Consider the following 25,036-nt stretch of genomic DNA (forward strand, 5'->3'; position numbering starts at 1 on the left):
CGGTTTGGTGATTATTATGCAAAGCGTGAATAGAAGTCATTAAATCGTACGCGTTCGTATGTACAACGATAAATTCTGCTATTTCGAAATCGTCTTAATCAAGGCAAACGTTAGGTATTAAAAGAATGCAAGACATTTAAGAATGCTCTATGGCATTTTTGCATAAAACGTAGACAATAGAAAATTTCTAATATCAATCTAACGTAATAAAAATAATTATTATATATATTAAGAAACGTATTTTATAAGAAATTTTTTCACAAAAACGTTTCACAGGTAATTTCTAAAATAAACGCAATATGCAAAAGCGTGAATAATTCGCAGCTACTCCATGAATAACTACGCGAAACATGCTCGCTTTAAACGAAATCGGGGTAAGCCAGACAAATTCAGTGTACGACAGATCCGTAGTTCCTTGGGATCGAGAAAAGGATCGCGGTAGCGTCTGGCGATAGGGGAGGCGCGAGAGAATTCCGCTCGTAAGCTCGGAGCGCGCGAAGGTACGCGCCGAGCGGAATGGAAGCGGCGGCTTCAGTCGGCCACGAACCTCCGCCGAAGAACGGTCCCCATCGTCCAGATCGACGAATAGTCTGGGTATACTCTATCGGCCACGATAGAGATATCTACGACCTCGACAAAAAAAGGACGAAGGGTGCGAAAGTCAGATCCTTTTTTCTTCTTCGTGCGATTCTGCGGCTTTACGAAACTGCCGATTACCAATATGTAAAATTGAAAGCAAGGCAAGGTTGAAGAAACGAGAATGAGGACGATCCTGCATGCGTATTGCGACTTCTATATTGTGTACCTCGGCGAATAAAAGACGTGTGAAGTAGACATGTGGAAGTGTTGGGCCCTGTTTCTGTGTGTCGCAGGTAATTAAATTTTTTAAGTGCGCAAAGTGGATTAAGCAGATCGCGGACGATCCCAATGAGAGGGACGATTCGGAGTATGGGTGAGTAGGTAAACATAGAGAGAATCCAGCGCGTAATGAATCCGAAAAGTAATAGGTAATAAAAGAGATGATTATACGTTTTTGGGATGTGAATTATAGTAATTAAAAAAAATTTTTTGGGATAAAGTATTGTATTAAAAAAAATACAGAATGGCAACTTACGATGGATACCGTATTTGGAAATCGTATTGTGTATTGGAACAATGAAATTACAGTAATAAATAGTCGTTTAACAGGAGAGGATCAGAATGCGGCCTTCCTCATCAATTATGATTCCCATCATAATAGCACAATTCGGTATTATTATATAATTAACCTGTGTTTAACCTCGCGGTTAATCCATTACTTTATGTAATTTTGCTTGTTGCCGAAATGTGAGCTTGTATCAATTAATAATAAATAATCAATAAATAATCGTATCTGAATTATAACATCTATTATAATTTCATAAAAACTTTTTCGGCAAATTTAATCATTATTTATTTATTATTTAATATAAATTAATAGAAAACGGAATATTAATTTGCAAATTTAAAAGTACTGAATATAATTGAATATATAATTGTATGATTATATTTAGAATAATTCAAACGTAATCGTCAACAAATATCTTTCGACGCAGAGATTGACGTACTATTGAGCTGTTTGTATCTGTTAGCAGTTACGAGCTTTGCTAATTGGCAGCCTAATGACACTTCCAATGTAGATCGGTAGTTACGACAATACAACGTGTAATTGTTCTGTGCACGAATATGAAAATTATGTGATAATATTGCCAATAACACACTAATTTTTAATGTTAACAAAAAAAATTATAAATGCAGCAAATATAAACAAATAAAAACTTCACGAAAATCTGTTACATAGAGCTATAAGCTAACATTATGTTCTTACAAAAAAAATTTTCTATTCTGCGAAAAGTGCTTTGATTATTAATCCTGTTTAATCTGACGTTGTTTTATTCACATTTTTCTTGAGAAAGTCTACTTCAATGCTCTGCTAAAGTTCGATAAAAGTTTAAAGCGGACCTTATAAAAGAAATGCATATTTTGTAACGTATGTGAAATTTCTGCACGTAAGATTAAACGTTACTTACAAGTGAAATGTTGCGCAGACAGTTTTGGGACGCGCATATTTTATCGGTGCATTTTCTGATGGAAACCACGAATATATTAACGATCGAAACACATGTCCTAGTTCAACAAACGTATAGTCTCTGAACAGATGTAACGATTTATTTTCGCGAGATTGAATCTAGGCGGAAATGATCCCAGCAGAATAGTATCATCAAATCAGATCTGTGACGAGAATAACTTTGGGCAACAATCATAAAATGCTTACGATCGTATAAATTGGAAAACTCAAAATTAGTTAATGGTATAATTATTATAAAGATATGTATGTCACATTGGATCGTATAATTTGATAAAGTTTATTTCATAATAAAAATGATGTAATTATTCAACGATTAGTTATAGTCGAATGATCATACTCCTATGATTTACGACGAATAAAATTTTAACCTGAATCAATTAACTCTCTTTGACAACGTGATGAATAAAAATTAAAAGTTAATTGACCAGTTAATATCGATAATAGCAGTTCATTTGTGAAAGTGACGATAAATTCTGGAAATATGAGAAGAATGTCCACCCAAGTGACCGAGGTTTAGCCTTGTGCCATAAACGTTGTATGAATGAAAGTGCAAATTGTAGGCAGACATGCACCATAAATATAATTTCCTGTCGCGACTATCGGTATCAGTCGATGGTTAGACGAGCTTGAAAATATCGGATAACTCGCGGGACCTTTCTTTGAAGGTTAATATACAATCATAATACAACGCTATCGATAATGGATGCTGTAAACGAGAATTATCAATTTCAACTACAATTTTAACTTTAAGCAATTCTAACTATAGCTTCACAGCATACGTTAAATATTTATGCGAGTTTATCGACTATGACCCGTAATATTTGCAATTCGTAACTATGTGACAGTATTTGCATGTTCGTGTAAATTCGCTAACAAAAATGACGTTATATTTATTTGATATTTTTTCGTACATTCTATTTTTGTCTTCAATATAAAAATATTAATCATTTAGGAATTCAATAATTCGTATCAATTTTAAAAAACGATTATGTATCTATAATTGCGTCCATGAATAGAAAAAATCCTTTGCGTGACTTCTTATATATATGGTTGAATATTTATGTGAATAAGCTGCCGCTACTTCCACAGTATTTTCTGCCACTAACGCAAAAGTTATTTTAGTATCAGACAGCAGTTTGCACACCTGTGATAAGAAGTATATGTTACAATAAGGTGTGCAAATCAAGAAAAAAATTATTTCTGACACTCATAAATATAACGTTCCTAAGAAAAAAATTCTATCTAGTTTTTTTTTATTTAATTTTTAAATAAAAAAATTGGAACGTAAAAAATCTAATTTCGTACTCGTATCAAATTATGTTTTGCAAAAACTAGAAAATTAGGATAAATTTTCACATTAGAGATTTAAATACAGCCTCTCGAAACTTGAATTTCCTGCTGAAATGAAATATGCAACATACGTGCTGCCCATCTCGTTTGTTATGTCTCGCATTTTAAAACAAGTCATATATTGCGGCGTCCAAAGCTGCAACAAACTTCAGCATAGTTTGCAAATTCACGTACAACTAAACGCGTAGTAAATTCTGGCAGAGGATATTTCGTGAAATTTATAATAAATTACAATGTTCTTAGATAAAAAATTGTTATAATATATTATTATGTTAACTATAGTTATGTTAATTATAAGTAATTATAATTATCTTAACCACGATTGAAACCTTTCCTCCGCATAATTACAAAGCTCATTCAAATTAATACATGCGCGGTATTACATTCAATCGATGACTAACTAAAATTGATTACACTGTAATTAAGAGGCGTGCAACTGTTGACAGTGCTGTTGATTTTTTTTATTATTCATAGAAACCAGTCCTCGTAGAATTTTGATGTGTGTAAACGTGCATTTGACTGCTTCAAAACAGGCTTTCAGTGCAATCACTATATTTTAACATGCACTCCAGGCATTAACTATCTGATACCGATCCATTTACATCTGCGGTCTATATATCACATTTGTACATATACATAATATAGTTTAATATCAAAATTCTACTATCAACAATTAAATATCTAAAAAATATTATATAACATAAATTTAACCTATATTTAGAATAAAATAACATACTATTTGCGCTTCTAGCAATGTGAATGATGATTCTCAAAAAAAAGTGCATGAAATAAAACAATTTAACAGAACAAAATATATCAAATCATCATACGCTCAATCTTTACTTAAAAAAAGTAATTATTTTTAATGCGTTATTTTTATGAGTGTTTCGTAATCTCACGTTAACCTTTTTGCTTATTACGAAGGTAATAAAAAAAGAAAAAAGAACGCGCAGCTCAAGTTGCTTTCCAATTCAATAACCCACGTCATTTATTCGAGGTCGAAACAGCTGATATTAAGCGGTTACGTTATTTTGATTTAGTAAAGTAAATTTATGATTTAATAGAAGGCTATTAGAGGTTTAATACCCTTTTTCCACTTACTTCAATTTGTTTACCTTGTCGATTTATCCACGTTAGAAATTGCCGTGGATTAGATACGAGCTTGATAGAAGCGCTCGAATCTTCCACGTATAATTGTCGTACGAACAAGAATGTGTTTTCCATATTGGAAGTCTGCGGGCGGAAAGGTTAAATCTCTGGTATTTATTAATAGTCATACGATAGTGGTTGTATCACAAATGGAATTTATGGTGACATGCGCGCCATAAGGTTTGTCTACGCGATGATGACTCACAAAGATGGATCTTTGAGTAATTAATTGGACACATATAACAAATAACCATTTCTATCATTGATACCGTTTACATGTAAATTTTTGTAACAGCTACAATGATTTGTAATAAATGTTGGCACACACCTGTTGGACAAATCCTTCCGTTACAATTTTTCATAGAATTAAGTCGCGAATTGTACATCCTTTTCGAAATTGTTAAACCTTCTCAGATACGGAAATTACAAAAGCCTTTAAAATCTCTTGAATCATTTGTATTTTAAAATTTTTGTTAATGCGTTTCAATCTGACATTTCAATTATAGATAACGGTGCCTATTGTATACACACATCGGTATCGCATATCGTTATCGTAGAAAGCTGCTCTATTTATGCCGGTCTATTTCATCCAAAGGATCTGTCACACCTTAAACATTTTAATCAATCGAATCAATCAAACGTTTCGTAAATAAATCATTAAAATTATAATGAATAAAGTTCGTTTTTTTCCTTAATAAGAGTCATCAATATAATGTGCTTCTTTACCTTTTTTCTTGCGAGATAAGTAAAGTCTACAATATCGCGTAAATATACACCTGAGATGAATACATATGAATACGAAGATAAAATCCATGATTTATAAGTTTACCTCAGATTACAGAAGTAACGCACGATGAAACGCGGGTGTGTCCTCGAAATAGGACATTTACATTTTAATGAGAACGCTGCGAATCTAATGTCATACGAGACGAAGGATTAAATAACCTATTTTACTAAACAATGCTCAACAATTTAATGATCGATAATACTCGTATGTCTATGACGCTATGAAATGGTGTGGCGCCTAGTCACGCTTGAACCGCAGACAGCATTACATAATATTTAAATTCCGTTCAAGGCCACGGAACAAAAATGTATTCACTTGGAACATATTAATTATGCGCAGCATATATTATGCAAGTAAAAAAGATAAAAATATATATTTCAAAATAGTGAGATTTATCAAAACATAAAATTCGTGCCAAAATAGAACTGTTAAAAGTTACTGTTAAATATAAACGAAGTTGAATATATCTTTGTTTTACGCTATTTTTAGTATTCCAATATAATTTACAAACTTCTGGCTCTCTTCTTCAAAGCGTTCTAAAGTATCTGATTGACATTTTCAAAAAAATTCTGACCATTAAAAAAGTAAGAATCATAAATAATCATAAATACTGGGTGTTTCAAGATCTCTGAGGACGATAGATCTCACAGAAGATTTCCGTTAAGGAACCTAAATCGTTCAATGCATTTTTAAGGAACTGCGTGTCCGGTTGCACGGACGTGATGTCTGACAATAGTAGTTCACGTCCTTTGATTTTGCTTTTACAAAAATACAAAAAAAGCAAAATCGTCGTATTGTCACGCACAATGCTGTCTCACGATCGATTGCGTACCTTACAATTGAGCCAAACAAGGACACGTAGTTTCTTAAAAATACGTCGGAGAAAACGGGTTTCTTAACAAAAGTTAAAAAGAATTAAGTTGATTCTTTCGAAAATTTACCGTCTCCTGAAGTTTATCCCTATATAATGTGCCAACTATTGTCATTATTATCATAAAAATTAGTCAATTTTTTACCTTCAGTTAGAATCGATTGAAATCATATAAAATATATTGGAATTATCGTACGTTAAATTATTTCAGCGATATTTTCATCGCTTTGATCGATGGAACTCTTTCTAAACCTAATTGAGAACTCTCGAATTCTTCATGGGCAATCAGAACTCTGCTTATTTTTTCCAAATTTTATTTTTGAAAAAGTGGGACCAACTTCACAAATGTCTAAATTATCTACTAAAAGATTTTTTTTGTATTCCTAAGATATATTTCCAAATATCCGAAAATAAAACTTAAAATTGTGATACTTTCATTTTGACGAAATATGATGATTAATCATATCTAATTTCTTCTTTCTTTTAGGTTTATCCTCGGCCGTTTTGGAGGCGCCAAACTTTGATATTAGTCCTTTGACTAATCAATCCATAACGTTACGACAGCATGAATCCGTGAGAAGATTCGCATGTCCTGTGGGATTCTTTCGATTGAAACGATTCTGTTATTACCTCAGCGCCGGTACGGCACCATGGAGAGAGGCATACTTTCACTGCAAGGACAGAAATGCCACTTTGGCAATATTGGACAGAAATGGAAAGGACAAGATGCTAAGGAAATACCTAATGGGGGATCAATTTAGTGAGTACAAGCTATTCTTTTCTTCGTTTAATTGTTACATCATTCAATTTTTATCTAAATCTACAAATCAACAGCGAAATTGGAGCGATGGATCGGAGGAATTTTCAACTGGCAACAAATGGCTTGGGAATGGGGTGTAACAGGAGAAAAGATGGTTTTCCAGAGTTTCGGGAAAATGGAACCTGGGAGATCCAAAAAGTATGCATGGCATTGTATCGTAATGGATCCTGTTTTAAAATATAAGTGGAGTGCAAGGAGTTGTATGGAACGGAAGCATTATATATGCGAAGTACCCGCCGGCCGTTTAGGTGAGAAATGTATTCGAAATATTCAGCAGAAAAAGCTTTCATAATTTTACTGATATAAATGTAACGAAATTTGTCCACATTTTTGCTTTTTCAGCCAGAAGACGCAAGAAGTCGCAAGACCCTTTCGCGCCGCAAAACCAAAGATTAAAGCCTAGAAAAAAGGGCAAAAAGTACTTAGACGAACAGAGGAAATCAGGTGAAAGAAAGAAGAATCGATCAAATTCAAGAAGAAATTGGTTGGATCAAAGAGAGAATCAACAATGGGCCCACGGTGTCAAATTAGGATCGCGACCACCTTCTAAGTATTAACATCTTCATATTAAACTATGTTTAATATAAAATATCGCTTTAAAAGTTTAAGAAAACATATAAAAAGTTTTAAGAATACATATGTATATATATTCTTAGCAATTTAAATTTTCTATAATTTAAATGATAATTTTCATACAATAATTTTTGACAGCACGAAAATGATACCTAAAGAGCGCACACGACATCATTCAAATAGAACTCGTGTGCAATCAACTGTGCCAAGAGTTGCCCAAGTACTCCCACGAGGACGAGAATATGGTGCATTTTTAGCCAACGGATACCATCAATCCCAGAATTTAGCAGATATGGACAACGTTCTTTCACAGTTTCATAATAAAATAAACGACTTCGCGCGGGAGGAGATTTTGTTGAAGCCGTGAAAGAAAAATTGAATCATTAAATCATAATTATATTTATAATTGCAGCTTTGCTACTGTTCTGTTACATAATATACGCATCTAAAAGAAAAGCTATTTGAAAGATAAACTTTCACTACAACGACGCTGTTGAACTGCCAATGTTATTTTACTATAATTTATATTATTTGTGGCTGTTATTGTAAAAATTAATTTTTCAAATCGTAAAAAATTAGTATAATTAAAATTAATCTCGAAATATAAAATCTTCCTTCAGATTCCTCTGTCCGAATATTGAAGTTTCTAAATAGAAATTCTATCGATGTACTAATTAATGATCAGAATATTGTAACCATCGCATTCGATACTATTACTGTCATCTAAATATTCTCAGTGTACTTATCTATATTGTAACATCATTACTAAAAATCAATCATCGTCTCTCTATATCTTCTTCTAGTTCAGTGATTACTTTGCTAAGCAATATCTTGCACAATTAATGAATTGTAACGCCTGAATGAATCATGTACCGATTAAAAATCTTACGTTGTCGATGCTTGTTTCGCGAGGTAAACGCGAATTGAATAAGTAATTATAACTCTATCATTTAGTAATTAATTATAGTAATTAAATTATATTATAGTGCGATATTCATTTACGCTAATAGTGCATAATTTTTATAAATGAATTGCAGTCAGATAGTTGGTTAAAAAGCAAAACAAAACTCTTTATAAAATATCTTTATTTTTTGATTCACTCTTGTGTTCGTTACTTTTTCATTGCCTTGTCTGTAAATATATCAACATAAGTATCGATATACTCTCGATATACTCGCTGTATTTAACGATGTATAATAAAATACTGATATACCCATTTTTATGATGCAACATTATCAACAATATTAAAAGCACAAATTAAGGACAAATTCTATTAACATATTATGTTGTATAAATTATATAAATAACATATTATGTTATATAATTATATAAATTAAAGCATAAAACATACATTCTTACCTTGATGTAGGTGCAAAGAGCATCTCCTTTTGGTTCTCCATTGCCATCTTTATATAGTTTGATCTTGTCTTTTCCCTTTTCGTCTCTTGCTATGAGGCCACACTTGGTGAAGAGTTGCGTGAGTTCTTCTATGGTAATATCCAAAGGTAGGCCAGATACATAGATAGCAGTGTTATGAGCTTCGTCAACTTCAAACCAGGTCGGCGGTTCCTGAGCTTTCCGTTTGGCTTCTACTCTCCTCTGCTCCTTTTCTTCCTTGATTTTCTGAGTAGGCGGAGGCTGTTTTGGTTCTGGTGGTTTTGATTGTGGTGTACTCGTATCCGTAAAACCATAGTTCATTTGATACTTGGCCATGAAATCCTCATCAACTTTTGGAAACCAGGCATTTTTTTCTTTATCCCAGAAGTACACACTGCCATCATTTGGATCTGTATAAGTGTGCGTGTCGTTTTCAAAACCAAAAACTTCAGCTGCACCAGCTTCAGGACCAGATTCTTCCTTCTTTTCCATTTGAAGACTTTTCTTACCGTCAGAACTCACTTTCTTATCTTCTTTCACAATCCATTTATTATTTTCTTGATCAAACTTATAAGTAATATTCGTCGCCTTATCAGTGTAAATGTACGTTTGACCATCAAATTCATAATTCTTCATAGGATCATCCTGTTTCTCTGATTCCATGTTTGCTGGGACTGACGATGTATCAGCCATCTTCAATGATTCATTAGCGTAGCTTCCAAACGACAAACCTTGAATACAGAAAGGTAGAAACTTATTGACAATATTATAATGCAATAAGCATAACATAAACACAAAGAAAAAATACAAGATACATTTACAGATTACACGAATATAAATTTGTTTAGATAATATCTCACATTTTCGTTCGCATTGTAATATAGCTTATCAATAATTTAAATATCTTATATCCAACAAATTAATCGTAGACATGCAATTTAAAATAAGAGCAGCGTGTATAACATTAGAGAAATAAGGTTAGAAACATGATAGGAACTGACAATGGAATAATTCTTTCGTACCTATCAATATTTTTCGCACCAGCAAATTCCACGGCGATTGTTGCACTAATTAATAAGTAATTTGCGAGTTTATGATAATCAACATTAAAAATAATTCAATCTTATCGAGCAATTGATAGAAAGCCAGCCTATGTAACCGACGCGCGATATACATCGGACGCGACTGCGGCAGGTGTCACGTGATGCCAGCGCTACCTATACGTCAAACGCAACAATTATAATAATAAAAATTTAATGAGATGTCAGAATTATAATTGATGATCGTTTCTATAAATTGCAGATTAAAGACGGCCACTCTTACAAAAAGTTCACATGCCTGTTAAAATTTAAATAATTACTAAAATTAATTAGTGTTATAATTGTTAATATAGTACTAATTTCATGATTTAATTTTGTAAATTTGTATATACATATATATAATATATACGTTTAAAACTTAACAATAATTAATTTTTATTTAAAACTGTAATTTTAATGTTATCATCCGAGTTTGATTATCAATGGAGATATTAATTGTAAAAAAATTTGTAATTTTTCGGCAATATATAAGACATTATAGCATTAAAAATATGCGTACTTATTTATGCATTTATATAAATAATGTATTTAATAATATATTATCCAAATATAATATTGTTAAAGATCACAAATTTGTATCAATTATCGGTAATATCGTTGTTCTTCAATTATCCACAGATCCCATTGATATATGCTTTTTAACAAGTAACAATGTCTTCCAAGCGACACAATGCAATACAGTGTCATCTTTGTTTAACATTGACAAACAACAAGGATGTAATGACTTTACTGTGTTACACTGTCATCCATCCACTCGATTATAAATCTCTTTGTCAAAAATATCAAACAATTTAATTTTTTATATTACATTTACAAATTTTCATTATTCTTATTAAAATATCTGTATTTCTCCCAGCAAACATCAAATTACATGTAATGTATCTGTTATAATTGTAATTTTCACACTCAAGCAACAATATAACTGTAGTATAACATACATTATTACATATAGTTATATATTATTATAGTTATATTGTTGAGTGGAAACTTACATTCAAATAATAAACATTATTTGTCACTATTTTATTATTATTTTTCATCAAAATGATGTCTATAATATCATTAAAAAATAACGATTAAAAATAACATTAAAATAACGATTAAAAAACAACAGCTGTGTCACCTGGGAACTAACAGATACATTACATGTAACTTGGTTTGCTGAATTATTTATTTGTTTTTATACGAGTTATGTCATTTTAATTCCTTATAATTAATTAATACCTCCATTTAATTAACATAAGTTAAATGGGCCCTATGTTTCTTTATAAAAATATACTTACTCATTCTTCTTCATACAAGTTACATTTTTTTTTCTTCAAATTAATTAGTGTCTTTTAATCAACGAATAATTCTTATACAGATTCAATATTAATAACTGTGTTGCAGATTTTTACGTCAGTTCTGGAAAATTAAAACTGCGTGAACAGAATCAGTCATTTTCGACACTGTCGAAGATTGCTCCCGTTCTTTAGCGTTAAAAAAAAGTCAGTAGCGCATGTTGCCATACTTGCCATTAGAAATTGATTTCCAGTTGCTAGGATACGTGGCCGGCTTGAACGCGGCCGCGCCGGTGAGCATGCCTACTTACCTGGCGGTCAGTTGGCTGCAAGTTGCGCGGCGCAAAGTGCAAACCATGGGCCTGCCGGACATAGAGACTATACCCGGTAAATAATTTTTTTAAAACCAAGAAAGAGCACGCACATGAAAGAGAGAGAAAAAAAAGAAAAAGTACAGGAATTTTTTTTAACGCGCACAAATTCAACGCACTTACAAACTCGTGGAGTATTCTGGATCATCGTAACACCGGCCGTGTAATCGATCCCTTGAACAATAGCCACAATTTCCCCGGCATTATTAAAACCCCCAACGCGTACCCTCTTGTTTCGCGTGCCGTGTCGGTGTGAAGAAACGAAAATCGATACGTCTCATTGTTATCGAACGATTGCGAGTGTGTAGTCGCGGGATTCACAGTTAATTCATTCGATGATAAATGATATAATTGAGAATGTTGGAATTATTATATTACCGGCGCGGGGTCATGAAAGTTGCAAATGTACGTGATTTAAGTTGCCAAGTTTTATAAGCACTGTACAGCTTATAGAACAAGATGTCTGCAATCGAGTTCTTCCTTGCGAATTATAGTCAACGGCATACGATTCATTCGTTAAATAAGCTTGCAAAATCGTTTTATTTAATCGGCTCTTTAATCAGCGTGGCGTTGAATGTCCTCAATAATGAACAGTAGCTGGTTGCTTAGGAGCGTGCCGCTACCAGCACAATCCGGTCGTTAATCGGCTAATGCCACCGTTGCGGTTCATGCGAGTCATATACGCGCATTCATATCATTAAGGTTACTGGTCGGCGTTATCGAGGGCTATTATATTGCAATAGATAAACGAGTTGGGACAAAAAATTCCTACTCGCCGGAATATCACTTAAATTCTCTGATAAAGGAGAATGTTAAAAAAACCGATTTTTGCCCACAAAAGTGTAAACGTTTTTAATAAATTTTGACCTCCCGAATACGATAATGTTAATGAAAAGTTTGGGATCGATAGGGAACATCTTGAAAATTGAGGTTGGACATGATATATTTAAAAAATTTTAATATTCTTCTTTACTTTTCAAGGTGTTTCCTAAATGTCACGAACTTTTTAATAATTTTATAATATTTAGGAAGTAAAACTCTACAAAAACAGCATTTTTTTTACTTATTAGGTGTTGGAATTAATTCGTAGCGTTTTACAAGTGATGGGAAGTACTTTCATTAATGTATTTTTTAATGCTCATGTGAAATAAATAACATTCTTTCATTAAAAAACGCTACGAATTAATTCCAACACCTAATATATTCTTTTGGGCAAAAGTCGATCCTTTTTTAATATTTTCTAAAAAGAGCAGATTTTTGCTAAAAAAAATGTAATTAAAAGAAATAGTGTTTTTTTGTAGATTTTAATCTTCTAAATATGATAAAATTATTAAAAAGTTCGTGGCATATGGGGAACACCTTGAAAAGTAAATAAGAATAATGAAATTTCTTTAAAAGAGATTGTAAGGGCATAAAAATATGTATATATTTACGCTTTAAACAAATTACATACATGTGAAAGTTGTGTTCATAACATTTTATTTTTATTGAGCAACACATTTTTATACATTATTAATTTTATTATTATAAACAAAAATTTTAATTTTTTTGTATAATAAATATTTTAAGTACTAAAAATGACTTATGCAAGTTTCTTAAAACTTTTTTAATTTGCTGTGTATTCACATATACGGTCTTAATAAGTTGTTTATTATTTTTTAATTCATTTCATGTACATACACTTTAATAAGTAATTCATATTAAATCAATTATTTTTTAAATACACTAATATGAATTACTTATTAATGAATATTTTTCCAATATAGTATACGTTATTATGTGCATCAAATGACATCAATAGAATTAAATAATTGTAATAGATATCTTCAAATTTTATGCACAATTCAATACACAGGATCTGAAGAGATTAAATTCAATGTATAGTAAACAGTACGAGAATTAAATCGCGATAAAGAAGAGAGAATTGCTATTTCTTTCTCAAATTATTCTTTAACAACAATAATAATATGTCAACATAATGAATATTAATCCTTAATCATTTCTTAATGCATTTTCATTGCTATAACTTTCAATGCTTATATATTTTTTTAATTAATAAAACTATACTTGTTTAGTATTGTTATGTGTTCTTTAGTATCTGGTGTATTGCAGATTGGAAAAAATTTTTTACAAAATATATTTTTATGAAAATTATAAGCAACTAAATTAAGTTGATTTTGCCATACATTTGCAGTGTGTTGTTTTCGTTTTAAGACGCGTTTAAAACAACTGTTAATTCTATAATGTCAAATTTTACTTAAATGACTGTGAGTCGCCATTACTCAATCATATCGTTATTTTATATTGTACTAACAATGGTTCTTCTATTTGACACTATATAATGTGAATTTAACACTATATAATATCAAATTGACACGATATATAGTTAAATTTAATTATCATTTTAATCAAAACTAACGATATATTTAATAGAAGCAATACGACTCACATTAGATTAAAGTTAACACTATAAATTTAACAATGAAGTTAAAAAGAAACGTTAGGAATAGCACGGTAAATGGTGTACATTTGCAACAATAAAAAAATTTTTAATGATTTTTTTATCATTAAATCTTTCTTTAATTATTATGTATATGTGTGATGTCTAATTTATTGAATCATTAAAAAGTTTTTTATTATTAGAACCGAGCACCGTTTTATCACTCTGACTTCCAACATTCCTTTTAAAATAATTTTCATTGATATATTGTATAATCAGAAGTCTTTATTATATTTTCTGTTATCTAATCTTTAATGTTTTTATAAATTATTTTTTATAAACATAATGTCCACAGCTATTCTCGTTCTCTTATAAAAAGAATTTTATCTTATATAAATTTATCTTTAAAAAGAATTTTATTTTTTAAATTTATCTTTAAAAAATTTTACCTTTAAAATTATATGCATTTTTTAATATAATATATTTCTCCAATGTACACATATATAATCTCCATGGTGCTTTCGATATAATCTAATCTGCTTGCATTTTGAATATTTTGCATATGAATGAATTGCTATCCGCGTAGAATCGCTATCGACTATTAGATTATGTACATACATTGCTTTGCCGAGTAATTTGGCGGCTATTAACCGACCTCTAGGTCAATAGCCTTAGAAAATATATGAACTTCTCGAGGATTATCACTCTTTCTATAAAGTGGAATACATTTGCTTTTATCTTTTCAAAATGTTATAATTCTTCTTACACATTGTAAAGTTATAACATTTGTAAAAGAAATAATAACTTAAAAAACATACAAATTAAAGCTTTAAAGATGATATGAATACTAATCTCAATATTGATTATATGTATTGGCTTCCAATATTTATCTCATCTTGTAAAATAATTTTATGTTTTATTAACAATGCGTTTGAATTAAATTTTGCTAATATTGATTTTATATTTTTTTATATAGATACAACTCTACCATAGAGTATCTCAAGTAAGAGCTATTACGGACAGAGCGTAAATGAGTCAAAATCAGAAATGAGTTTGCAATAATCTGCTACACAACCAGGCATTGTAACTTGCAAACAAATTCATGTCTTCATTTCATTAAAATAACATATAATTTCAATATGATCCTTCACCGCTCAATTATTCTTTTCATTTGTATTTTATTTTAAAAAGCAATGATTTTAAAACGTTTGTACAACATAATTATTTAACCGGTTCTTAATAAATGATTTAAAAATAACTTTGAACAGTTTTAAAACGAAAATAACCATTCCTAAACATTTTATAAATGTTGATGTTCTACTTGAGAAGAAACATAGATATAAAAACACAAATATAAGGCATGTATCAATTAAAAAGAGATTTAACCAATGCATTGTCACTGAATTACTGAATTGTACTACTAAGGATAATATTTAAAAAACTAGAATATTTAAAGAATTTAAGAAGAATACCTGGAATTCGAAATATCAGGGTTAATAATATTTTTCGTAATAAATTATTTATAGGTATTAAATTGCTATTAGCAAAATTGATGACCAATTTAATTTGTAAAATTGTTATTTTAATTTATGATTACGTTGTATATCCGATAGTATAAATCGGTGCAATTTAAAGAACTAAAAAGATATAAAATAGGGATGGGAAGTAAATAACGTTATTAATTTTTATTGTTACTTTTTATAATAACGATTTGGTCATGACGTTATAATTTTTATGACAGTACCGATAACTATATAACTTAAAGTTTACATTTAAATAAAAGTTATTTTTAAAAACCAACTCTCGTTGTTTATTGAAAAGAGTAACTCATTACTTATAACAAATTAAAGTAATTGATTACAATTACTTTAAATAATAAGTAGACACGTTAGAAATAATGAATACTTTTTTCAATAAATAGTACTTAATAACAAGTTACTTTTCCAAAATGACTTTCCCTTTTTCTGAACTTTAGTTATCATTACCATCATAAAAAATTGCAATGTCAATGCCAAATCGTTATTATAGGAAGTTATGGTATAAAAATAACAATTTTTATTCCTGTAAAATATACATATGAAATATTATTAGGCGCTAAAATCACGATTGTTTATACATTTTCCTTAATTATTTGATTATTATTCATACAATATATAATAGTTTAGATGATCTTATTATTGTCTATGAATTATAAGCTAAAACTTGGAAAATTGGGAGCTAATAATTTACAAAGTTAAAAATATAAAAATTTAGAAATTTAAAGTTTTAAGGAAATTTATTAAAGATTGAAAGAAATACTTTTTAATCTAAAAATTCAAGTATTATAATTATACCTTTCACTACTTAATTTCACGACTTATTTAAAAAAGTCTTTAATAGAATGATTCTTGATAAGATAGTTCATGTTACTGTCCAAATGAAGGACAGATACAATAATGAATTATGCAAAAAGCCGCTGTTTGAACTTTTGATAAGCAAAACGTAAGCGTAGATCTCAAAGGATTTATCGCCGGTTTTGCGTTATTGACCTTTGCAAAGGGAGGCTGAAATACCACTCGTTAATCTCGTGTTAGAACGGCATTTAGTGTCTTAACGTCCTTTTTACTTTATGTTAGCTTTTAAACCTAATTTATGCCAAGGTTATGCAGTGATAAAACTTGCACTCAACTATATTTCGTACCTAATATATTCACAATATTTCCACTCACATAATGTTCAGAAATAAAAAAACTTATTAGGTGTTGGAATTAATTCGTAGCGTTTTTAAATGAAAGAATGTTATTTATTTCACATGAGCATTAAAAAATACATTAATGAAAGTACTTCCCATCACTTGTAAAACGCTACGAATTAATTCCAACACCTAATATAAAAAGTTTCGGCAATTAATTCTTTAAAAAATTATTTCCGTATTCATTAATATATTATCATAGATATATTAATATTAACATAAATAAATATTATAACAATCGTATTCAATTTTTTTCTAAAAATAATGCTAAACCCTTGATTTAAAAATAACTGAAGATTACGTTTTTTATATGCATATACATAATTATATTACACGTGATAAATCTAGAAAGATATAACTTCTTTAAGATTAGATTCTCGAAGATTAGATTGTTGATTTAAAACTATAGTTGTTTTTGCATGCAAATACATGCAATATAAATATATTTATGATACATTTATAATTTCGCAAAAGACTAATGTGCAATGATTACGATCATGCGTGTTGCAAATACGTCAGGATAAATTTTCAAAGACAATAATAATGACGATAATGATGATAATATTATAATAATAATAGAGAAAAGGCCCTTATTATAAGATATCGAGTTCATTTTGAATAAATGCTAGAAGTCTATGGGCAGAATTTAAAAAATAATAAGTCATTTTGAAGGGAATGTAATAAGCTTTAAGATAACGTTATACAAAATTTAATTCAAATTCCATTTGTTCTGAAAATTAAAGAAATGTAAAAAGTGAACAAATTGCAAAGTCAAAAATTGTGCTCCTAATATGAGATGCCCCAAGAAATCAATAGTAAAACACAAATTATAATGAGCATTGCAATTAAAAACTTTATTTCATGTTTCTAAAAAATGCAAACAAACACAGTCAGCGTACGTGAAAAATGAGCATGCGATAGATTATACCCAGAACTCGTATTTAGTATTTATAGTTGGAATTAAGCATCACAGAAATAGGCACTCGACGTTCATTCCGGTTGTTCTTTTTATTATTGTACAATAACATTTACTCTTTAGCAACGATTTCCACTATAATATAGGAGCATGAGTATTAGAAATACCCTGGGTATCTCATATTATATATACGATTTCCACGCCTTGTGGTATTAGGATCATCAAATCTAACTTCTGTAATTAAACAATTCAACATCCCGTATTTTTCTATTAGTACGACCTTCAACCTCTATCATTACATGAAAAATTTATTGCCAAATATTTATTTTTATTAAATAATGAACAAGGCTTAAAGCCTCATCTCAATGAAACTTGAAGACATCCAAATTCTAAAATCTTTTTTTACAATTACTACATATAATACATACAAGCATGATCTAATAATAAATTTTTTATTAAATAGTTTTCAATCTAAGAGTAATAAATTCATGATAGAACCAATAGGTAGCATTAACTAGTTTAACAGAAATGCCGGTACTTTATATTAGGTGCCTATCTCATAATAGGGGACTTTCCTCTAATAATAAAGATATGATTTTAAGCAGAGATTTATATTAAAAACTTTAACTATAAATTTTTTTGAAGTTCTAAAAAGGAAGCTTATTATTTTAAAACAAAAATTGAAATACAAGATTGATCGAGTATCAATCGAAAAATTCACGTGATTTAAAGCAGAAACTTGATGTTGCTTTCAATATTTAACGATATATCGACTTTTGTACATTGTAGAGACTGGGGCAGTGTTCACGATCGGCCGTAGCAGATTCGCGGATAACATTGCGTCGCATTTCTTCATACGTAAGGATCCAGTTGTTATCATTGAATGTGGGGATGAACACTCCGCTGTTGTTTGTCGTAAGTATTAAAACTATTTCTTTACAGAAGAATTTATAATACATTAGCTCCTAAAAAATCAATGGTCCAAGTTTAATCTTATAATCCAATATAATCCATCACCGATTTCAGTGAATCATTGATATTCAAATTAAGACTGAAATTATAATTTACATTAATTAAATTCAGATTAGATCCAATACTATATGGATATACAATACCATCCTCTCAGATTGGATCCTCCAAATTGAATAATTTAGATATCATACTTGTTCCAAATAATATTTAAATTTAATTTGAAATGAATCTAACTTAAATTATTGGAAAGAAATAACTCTATAAGGATAAAATTGACAATACAGGTTGGTTACTTTCCATTGACTATCGTTAATCAATATTGCGAAGTGTAGTATTGACAGTAAACCATGTATTCATAATAAGCAATGTTTGCAAACAAAATAGATACTTATTAATAAATAAAGATAAGAATGCTTTTGTTATAATTATCTGTTTTCTTTTTTTCTTGAATTTAGTTGCAAACTATTATCTATTTGTATATTTATATTATATTGCTCAGTTTTCTATTAATAACACGTTAAAATCGCGAATTTTAATTAATGTATTATAAAATTTATAGACTTTGTAATGCAAGACTGTTCAATTCTATGTGGTTTACAGCTTCTGTAGCATGTGTTTGTGTGTGTGTGTGTGTGTGTATAGAGTGCAGTTATGCTTACATAGAAATATGCACTGTCCAGTTAATCGATATTGAACACATAGTGGTTGATGTAGCAGATATTGTTAGTGTTATTAGCTCTACGTGTCTCGATGAAACGCGTACTATGTTATTACTTCACATATAAAAAAAAATCATTGCATCACTATTGCATCAGTGAAAATAAAGAAGAGGCTGTAAATAATAATGAAAGATGATGTAGCATTGTTTAAATCTCGCACTTATACACTAAACATTAATATTTTATTTATTGTATTTGCAATGCAAATTTTACTTCGTTTTCTATATTGTTACTCAAATAACAAAATCATATGCATTTCTCTGTATAATTTCTCTATAAATATTCTTTTGAATCTTTAGATATTTACTTGTACACGTTGTCTACTTGCTACGCTATCTATTTAGTATCGCAATGTAAATTATGTAAAACTATGTGTTTTTTGCTCGTAGATTTATATCTCTAGATACTTTAATTCTCAGGTTTCTTGAACATTTTGTTACGTAAATGCAGATACCATCTTAATGTTAGGAATGGTTTCTGTAGACGTTATAATCTAGGTAAATATATTCTTCAATTTTAATGCTTAGACCTGCTTTGTTTCCTTTCTTATTTTAGAAACTGGCAGACTCTTTATCTTTGGCAGTAACGATTGGGGTCAACTGGGTCTGGGTCATAGAAATCATATCAGCAAACCATCGTGTGTAAAAAGTTTGTAGCCATCCTATCGTAACAGCAAAAAATTTATATTAACAAAATGACTGCATTTAACATATTAAATATAATTACGTTCTAGATTTAATGTTGACTACGTTTTACGTTTAAGGGGATATTCTAATTTGTAAGGCTAAAAATTACATGATTATTCAGGAATTTTTTTTTTTAAATTTATTGATTTTCATTTATATTTGTTTCGTTTTTTTTTTATATAATATAATGGAATAACCGTAAATTAAATTCCGTAGTTTCAGTAATAAAAGAACATATACTAAATAGACACGCAAAAATTCAAGTCGACGCTTAATTTCCGAGATATTATATTAATGCAGTTAAAAAATGCCGTTTTAAGAAAAATGCATTTAAAATTTCAACTACGATTTACAATAAAAAAAAAAAGTATAAGTAATTAATTGTATCTACAGCTATCTTAGCCTAATCAGCTCAATCAGCTATTGGTTTTGGTAATATATTTTCTAGACTAATCAACTTTCCGAAAATGCAATAAAAATAAATAAATTTTTTTGACCTGACAAACTAAATTAATATTTTTTTTATATCATTAAATTTAATTTGTATGAATATTAGTCTCTTTCACTTTATCTGTAGAATGTCAGAAATTTACAGTTACTAAATGTCACGCGAGGTTAATTCTTTTTCAAATTCTTCCATTTAATAAAGCTACTTATGATTTTAATGAAAATCCAACATGTTTTAGTTCTGAAACCGGAAAGAGTCACACACGTGGCATGTGGGAGAGCGCATACTTTAATATGTACAGGTGAGAAACTAATCATGAATAAGAGTGTATCGTTATATACGGAGTGTTCCAAACGTACTTTCTCTGGATAATACATCTAAATCTAGCAAAAATCTAAATCTACGAAATTTTCTCAATATAGCATATGTCATAAGGATCTAAGTCATGAGAAATAAAAAATTAATTTTTGACTAAATAATTAGTTCTATATTTGTCAAAGCAATAGACATTATTCTAAATATATGATGTCTAGAAACACTCTTTATATATGTACATACAACTGCCATTAATGGATGCGAGATATTAAGTGAACATACCGTTTCTATATGTGGCTTTGCGTGTCATGAACTTCAGCGAATATTTGCCAAGTCATTCAACTTCAAACTTGTTCTTTGAAGGGATCAACTGGATAAGAATTCTCTTAAATGGCACGCCACTTCGCTAACTTTCTAAGTAGGAATTCGAGATATTAATTTCGATCAAATGATTAGATCGCTTCAGGCAAATAGCTTACAAAAATATTCTTGCAGCTAATTTTATCAGAGGATTTTCTAATTTTCTTAAACTTTTTCTAATTAGCTTAATTAAATATTCATGAACGAAAGCTAAATTAATTTTTTTATTTTATTGTCTTTGTACGAATGTTTTGATTTGATAAATATGTAAACTTTTTAATTTCTTAGTTAATAAACAACTCGAACAATTATGTTGAAATGATTTTTAGGTGCTCAAAAAATCTTTGCGTGCGGCAGCAACCAAGAAGGTCAACTAGGTCGGGAAAATTCCGTGATAGGTGATAGTTCCAGTTCTCCAATCTTGATCTACGATTGTGGGCTCGCTGGACCACGGATCATCCAACTTGCAGCGGGATCACATCATTCGATGGCTCTAACAAGCGATGGAGGAGTTGTGGCCTGGGGAAGCAATCTGGAAGGACAGTTAGGATTACCAGAAATTTCAGGTTTGGTTTACAAGCCTATGAAAGTCCCCATTCCTGAACCGGTAAAAGAAATCAGCGCGGGATATTATCATTCAGTTTTCTTAACTGGTAATTATTTGATAATAACACTTATTTTTACGTGATATAATAAATTACATAATAACTTGAAATATACGTGCAAATAAACAAAAATATATGAATGTTTTTCTTCTACAAATTATTTTTTTCATATTCATTTAATGCAAAAGAAAGAAAAGAAACCTATTTAAGATATTTTTTGATCCAAGAAAATAAAATTGAATTCCAAGAATCTGTCATTCTGGAACATCACAGCATACTTTCCACAAGATAAAATCGCTTCCGCTGCGGCACGCTTATCGCTGCTCGCATGAACACGAGAGATTGTAAAATATATTAGCATGTATATATGTAATTTGGCAATATGGCTTGTTTCCAGAAAGTGGCCTCATTTATATTTGCGGCGAGTCGGAAAGTGGTAAACTCGGACTAAATATCAACTTTTCTACTCAAGTTGCACCGAAACAGATGCAATTACCGGCACCGGCACTTCATGTCGCATGTGGTGGTCATCACACATTTATACTAGCAGGTTGGGATCAAGATTTTGATAGCAATATATATTAAATGCGGTTTTAAATTTGCTTCGCAAATCTGTGAAAAATTCTGATCAATCTAAAAATTCTGATTTGATATTTTTTTATTTTTTGTATCCAGAATATTACAATCTTTTCTCCCACAAATTGATGTAAACGTTCGATATTTAACAAAAAAATAAATTTAAAAAATTTTATTAAAGAATGATATTTGTTTTTATAACAATTTCGATATTTTGTTAACTTTCCTTTGAATTTTATTACTGTCTTTTCCAAAAGAAGTTCAATAAATTCAGAGTATTAAGTATAATTATAGCTGTATATATATTATAGCTGTATAATAACAGAGATTTTTTTATAATAACAAGATTTAACTAAAAAATTAACTATATATATTTTTAGAAAATGGCAATATTTACTGTTCCGGTAGTAACGCCAGTGGACAACTTGGTATGGGTATAAATGTTAACGAGACACCTACACCAAAACTTCTTCCACGCGGAGCTCTTCAAGATGAAAAAATCATCAAGATTGTTTGCGGTGAAAGTCATAGTGCTATACTTACTGGTAATTAAAATTCTGTTTTAATCATCATGTTCTGAAGTCTGTAAACCTTTCATTAATCGCATTATAATTATTAATAACAGAGTCCGGCAAACTCTTCACTTGTGGCGATGGCCGACATGGCAAGTTGGGTCTAGAAGAAAACGAAAATAATGTTCACGAAGTAACATTTGCTGTCAAATATCAAGAGCTTTTTGTTTCAAATGTATTTGTTTCTTCTTTTTAAATAAATATGTATCACATTTTCATCGCGTTCTAATTGTTTTGTTCATTTTGTGTAAGGTTGCTTGTGGAGGATGTCATACAATATTAGTTGGCCGAAGACATGAGATAGATTATCAATCGCGACGGCAGTCGGACTCCATGGTAAATGCAATTATATTGCATTTATATTGCATTATAATGCAAGATTTGTATGACGAATGAATTATTAATTATGTTTTTATTTTTAATTAATAAAGTTGCTTATGAGTTCTCAATTTTAGGAACAGAAAAAAAGTTCTCTGCCTCCTTTAAAACTTCCTATAAATATGCAGAATGAACATCGAATGGACAATATGGAAAAATTGACAGACGAAAAGGATGATTCACATCATTCTGATAAAATTAGTGAAGCATCCAATAATAATGACATTCGAACAAATTCTTCGCCAAAGGAAGATTCGCCAAAAGAAAATACAGATATTGTTAATAACAAAGAAATTTCACCTTCAGCAGAAGACGAAAAAATTACAAATCCATCTTTGGAAGTTATTCCATCAGAAAGCTCTCAAGAAAAAGATCAAATCGACGATGAGGATCATAATAATGAAAATATTGAAAGCAAAGAAAATGATGAAAGTAAAGATATTAATGAAAATAATGAAAATCAAGAAAATAATAAAAATATGGAAACATCAGCGATAGTAGTACCAGATGTTGAGGAGTGTACAGAAACAGAAGTCTCGAGGATAGAAGAAGAAAAGGAACAGAAAATGACGACGAATCCTATACCACCACCAAAACCACCGAGACTAAAATCTGCAAGTATCGAAGATGCAAGCGAAAAAGAATCTTCAAAGGAGAACGAAGAAGATGAAAAAGAAAAAGATGATGAAGAGATGAAGATGAGTAACAAAGAAAATTCAAGTGCAAAAATAGCTAGAAAATCATTATCAACAATTTCGCAAAAAACTGTGGAAGCTATCGAGAATTCGATAGAAAAAGTCGAGGAAGATGAAAATACTGAAGAACCAGAGAAAGCAGAGATGGACACACAGGACGATACTGATGTTATACAATCTCCAGCGCCGCGAACAGGTAAAACAGGCATGTTTCTTCTTTTCAAGAATTAAATAAAACTACACGTCTTGGTAATCAATTAAAACCGCCCATCGAATGTAGAAAAGTTTCTGAATCCTCTCTGAGATATTATAATATTTCTTGCAATAAATACTTTATTGCGATTTAAAATGCGATTTAAATTAGTATAAATAATGCAGGCCTGTAAAATTGGAGGTGTTAAAAGTTAATTGGGATTTAATAATGTTTTTAATGTTTTTAATTTTTTGCACCGAATCCGGGGTTTTGCAGAATTGCTCTATCACGTCAAGATTTAGAGATATCTTAATCTGAAACTGTCAAAAAAGCCATTTTTAATCATATTTAAAATTTAATTTAATTTAATTTAAAATTAAATTAAAAAAGAAAAACAGTTCATAAATCTTAGTCACCTTCGAATTGATATATCTCTGAAAGAAAAAATTGCTTTGAGATGGTTCAGGTTCAGCGCAAAAAATTACGTAAGAAAACACACACATTGTTAAATCTTAATCAACAAAACCATGCAGGCCTGTATAATATATTATAAATTAAAAATATATTATTAAATTGCTTGTTAATTTAATTTAATGATATCTAGTTTGCAAATTTTTTAGAACAAATTCTCATTCTAAAAAAAAA

General features: G+C 30.0%; 3 protein-coding genes across 3 annotated transcripts in view; 2 read left to right on the forward strand and 1 right to left on the reverse strand.

Annotated features, from left to right (window-relative positions):
* Positions 1–10,250, reverse strand: part of barc (RRM1_TatSF1_like and RRM2_TatSF1_like domain-containing protein barc) — a 29,074-nt gene extending 18,824 nt beyond the window's left edge. Inside the window, exons 1-2 of the mRNA XM_011055290.2 lie at positions 10,057–10,250; positions 9,017–9,765 (exon numbers count right to left, since the gene is read on the reverse strand). Of these exons, the coding sequence (XP_011053592.1) occupies positions 9,017–9,727 (711 nt within the window). The 5' untranslated portion in view covers positions 9,728–9,765; positions 10,057–10,250. The remainder of the gene's footprint in view (positions 1–9,016; positions 9,766–10,056) is intronic.
* LOC105145613 (uncharacterized) lies at positions 512–8,873 on the forward strand. The gene is made up of 5 exons (XM_011055289.2): positions 512–872; positions 6,752–7,024; positions 7,099–7,332; positions 7,427–7,634; positions 7,796–8,873. Exons 1-5 carry the CDS (start codon positions 836–838, stop codon positions 8,022–8,024), a joined length of 981 nt encoding a protein of 326 aa, XP_011053591.1. The 5' UTR covers positions 512–835; the 3' UTR covers positions 8,025–8,873.
* A 1,440-nt stretch (positions 10,251–11,690) lies between the features above and the next one.
* The window catches only part of LOC105145612 (X-linked retinitis pigmentosa GTPase regulator), a 14,320-nt gene continuing 974 nt past the window's right edge, over positions 11,691–25,036 (forward strand). Inside the window, exons 1-10 of the mRNA XM_011055288.2 lie at positions 11,691–11,801; positions 18,662–18,787; positions 20,119–20,211; positions 20,936–20,998; positions 21,702–22,025; positions 22,375–22,527; positions 22,934–23,098; positions 23,179–23,300; positions 23,378–23,461; positions 23,581–24,394. Coding sequence (XP_011053590.2) covers positions 11,714–11,801; positions 18,662–18,787; positions 20,119–20,211; positions 20,936–20,998; positions 21,702–22,025; positions 22,375–22,527; positions 22,934–23,098; positions 23,179–23,300; positions 23,378–23,461; positions 23,581–24,394 — 2,032 coding nt within the window. The 5' untranslated portion in view covers positions 11,691–11,713. The remainder of the gene's footprint in view (positions 11,802–18,661; positions 18,788–20,118; positions 20,212–20,935; positions 20,999–21,701; positions 22,026–22,374; positions 22,528–22,933; positions 23,099–23,178; positions 23,301–23,377; positions 23,462–23,580; positions 24,395–25,036) is intronic.

This window comes from Acromyrmex echinatior, chromosome 2, assembly GCF_024713525.1.
Source record: "Acromyrmex echinatior isolate Ae372 chromosome 2, ASM2471352v2, whole genome shotgun sequence".
Taxonomy (NCBI): Eukaryota; Metazoa; Arthropoda; class Insecta; order Hymenoptera; family Formicidae; genus Acromyrmex; species Acromyrmex echinatior.

What these genes read in the sequence shown, in the direction of transcription:
- LOC105145613 (XM_011055289.2), top strand. Translation starts at nt 836, where the DNA reads ATGTGGAAGTGTTGGGCCCTGTTTCTGTGTGTCGCAG. An exon ending in CCTGTTTCTGTGTGTCGCAG is followed by an intron (nt 873 to 6,751) that starts GTAATTAAATTT and finishes TCTTTCTTTTAG; the next exon opens with GTTTATCCTCGGCCGTTTTG. An exon ending in GGATCGCGACCACCTTCTAA is followed by an intron (nt 7,635 to 7,795) that starts GTATTAACATCT and finishes AATTTTTGACAG; the next exon opens with CACGAAAATGATACCTAAAG.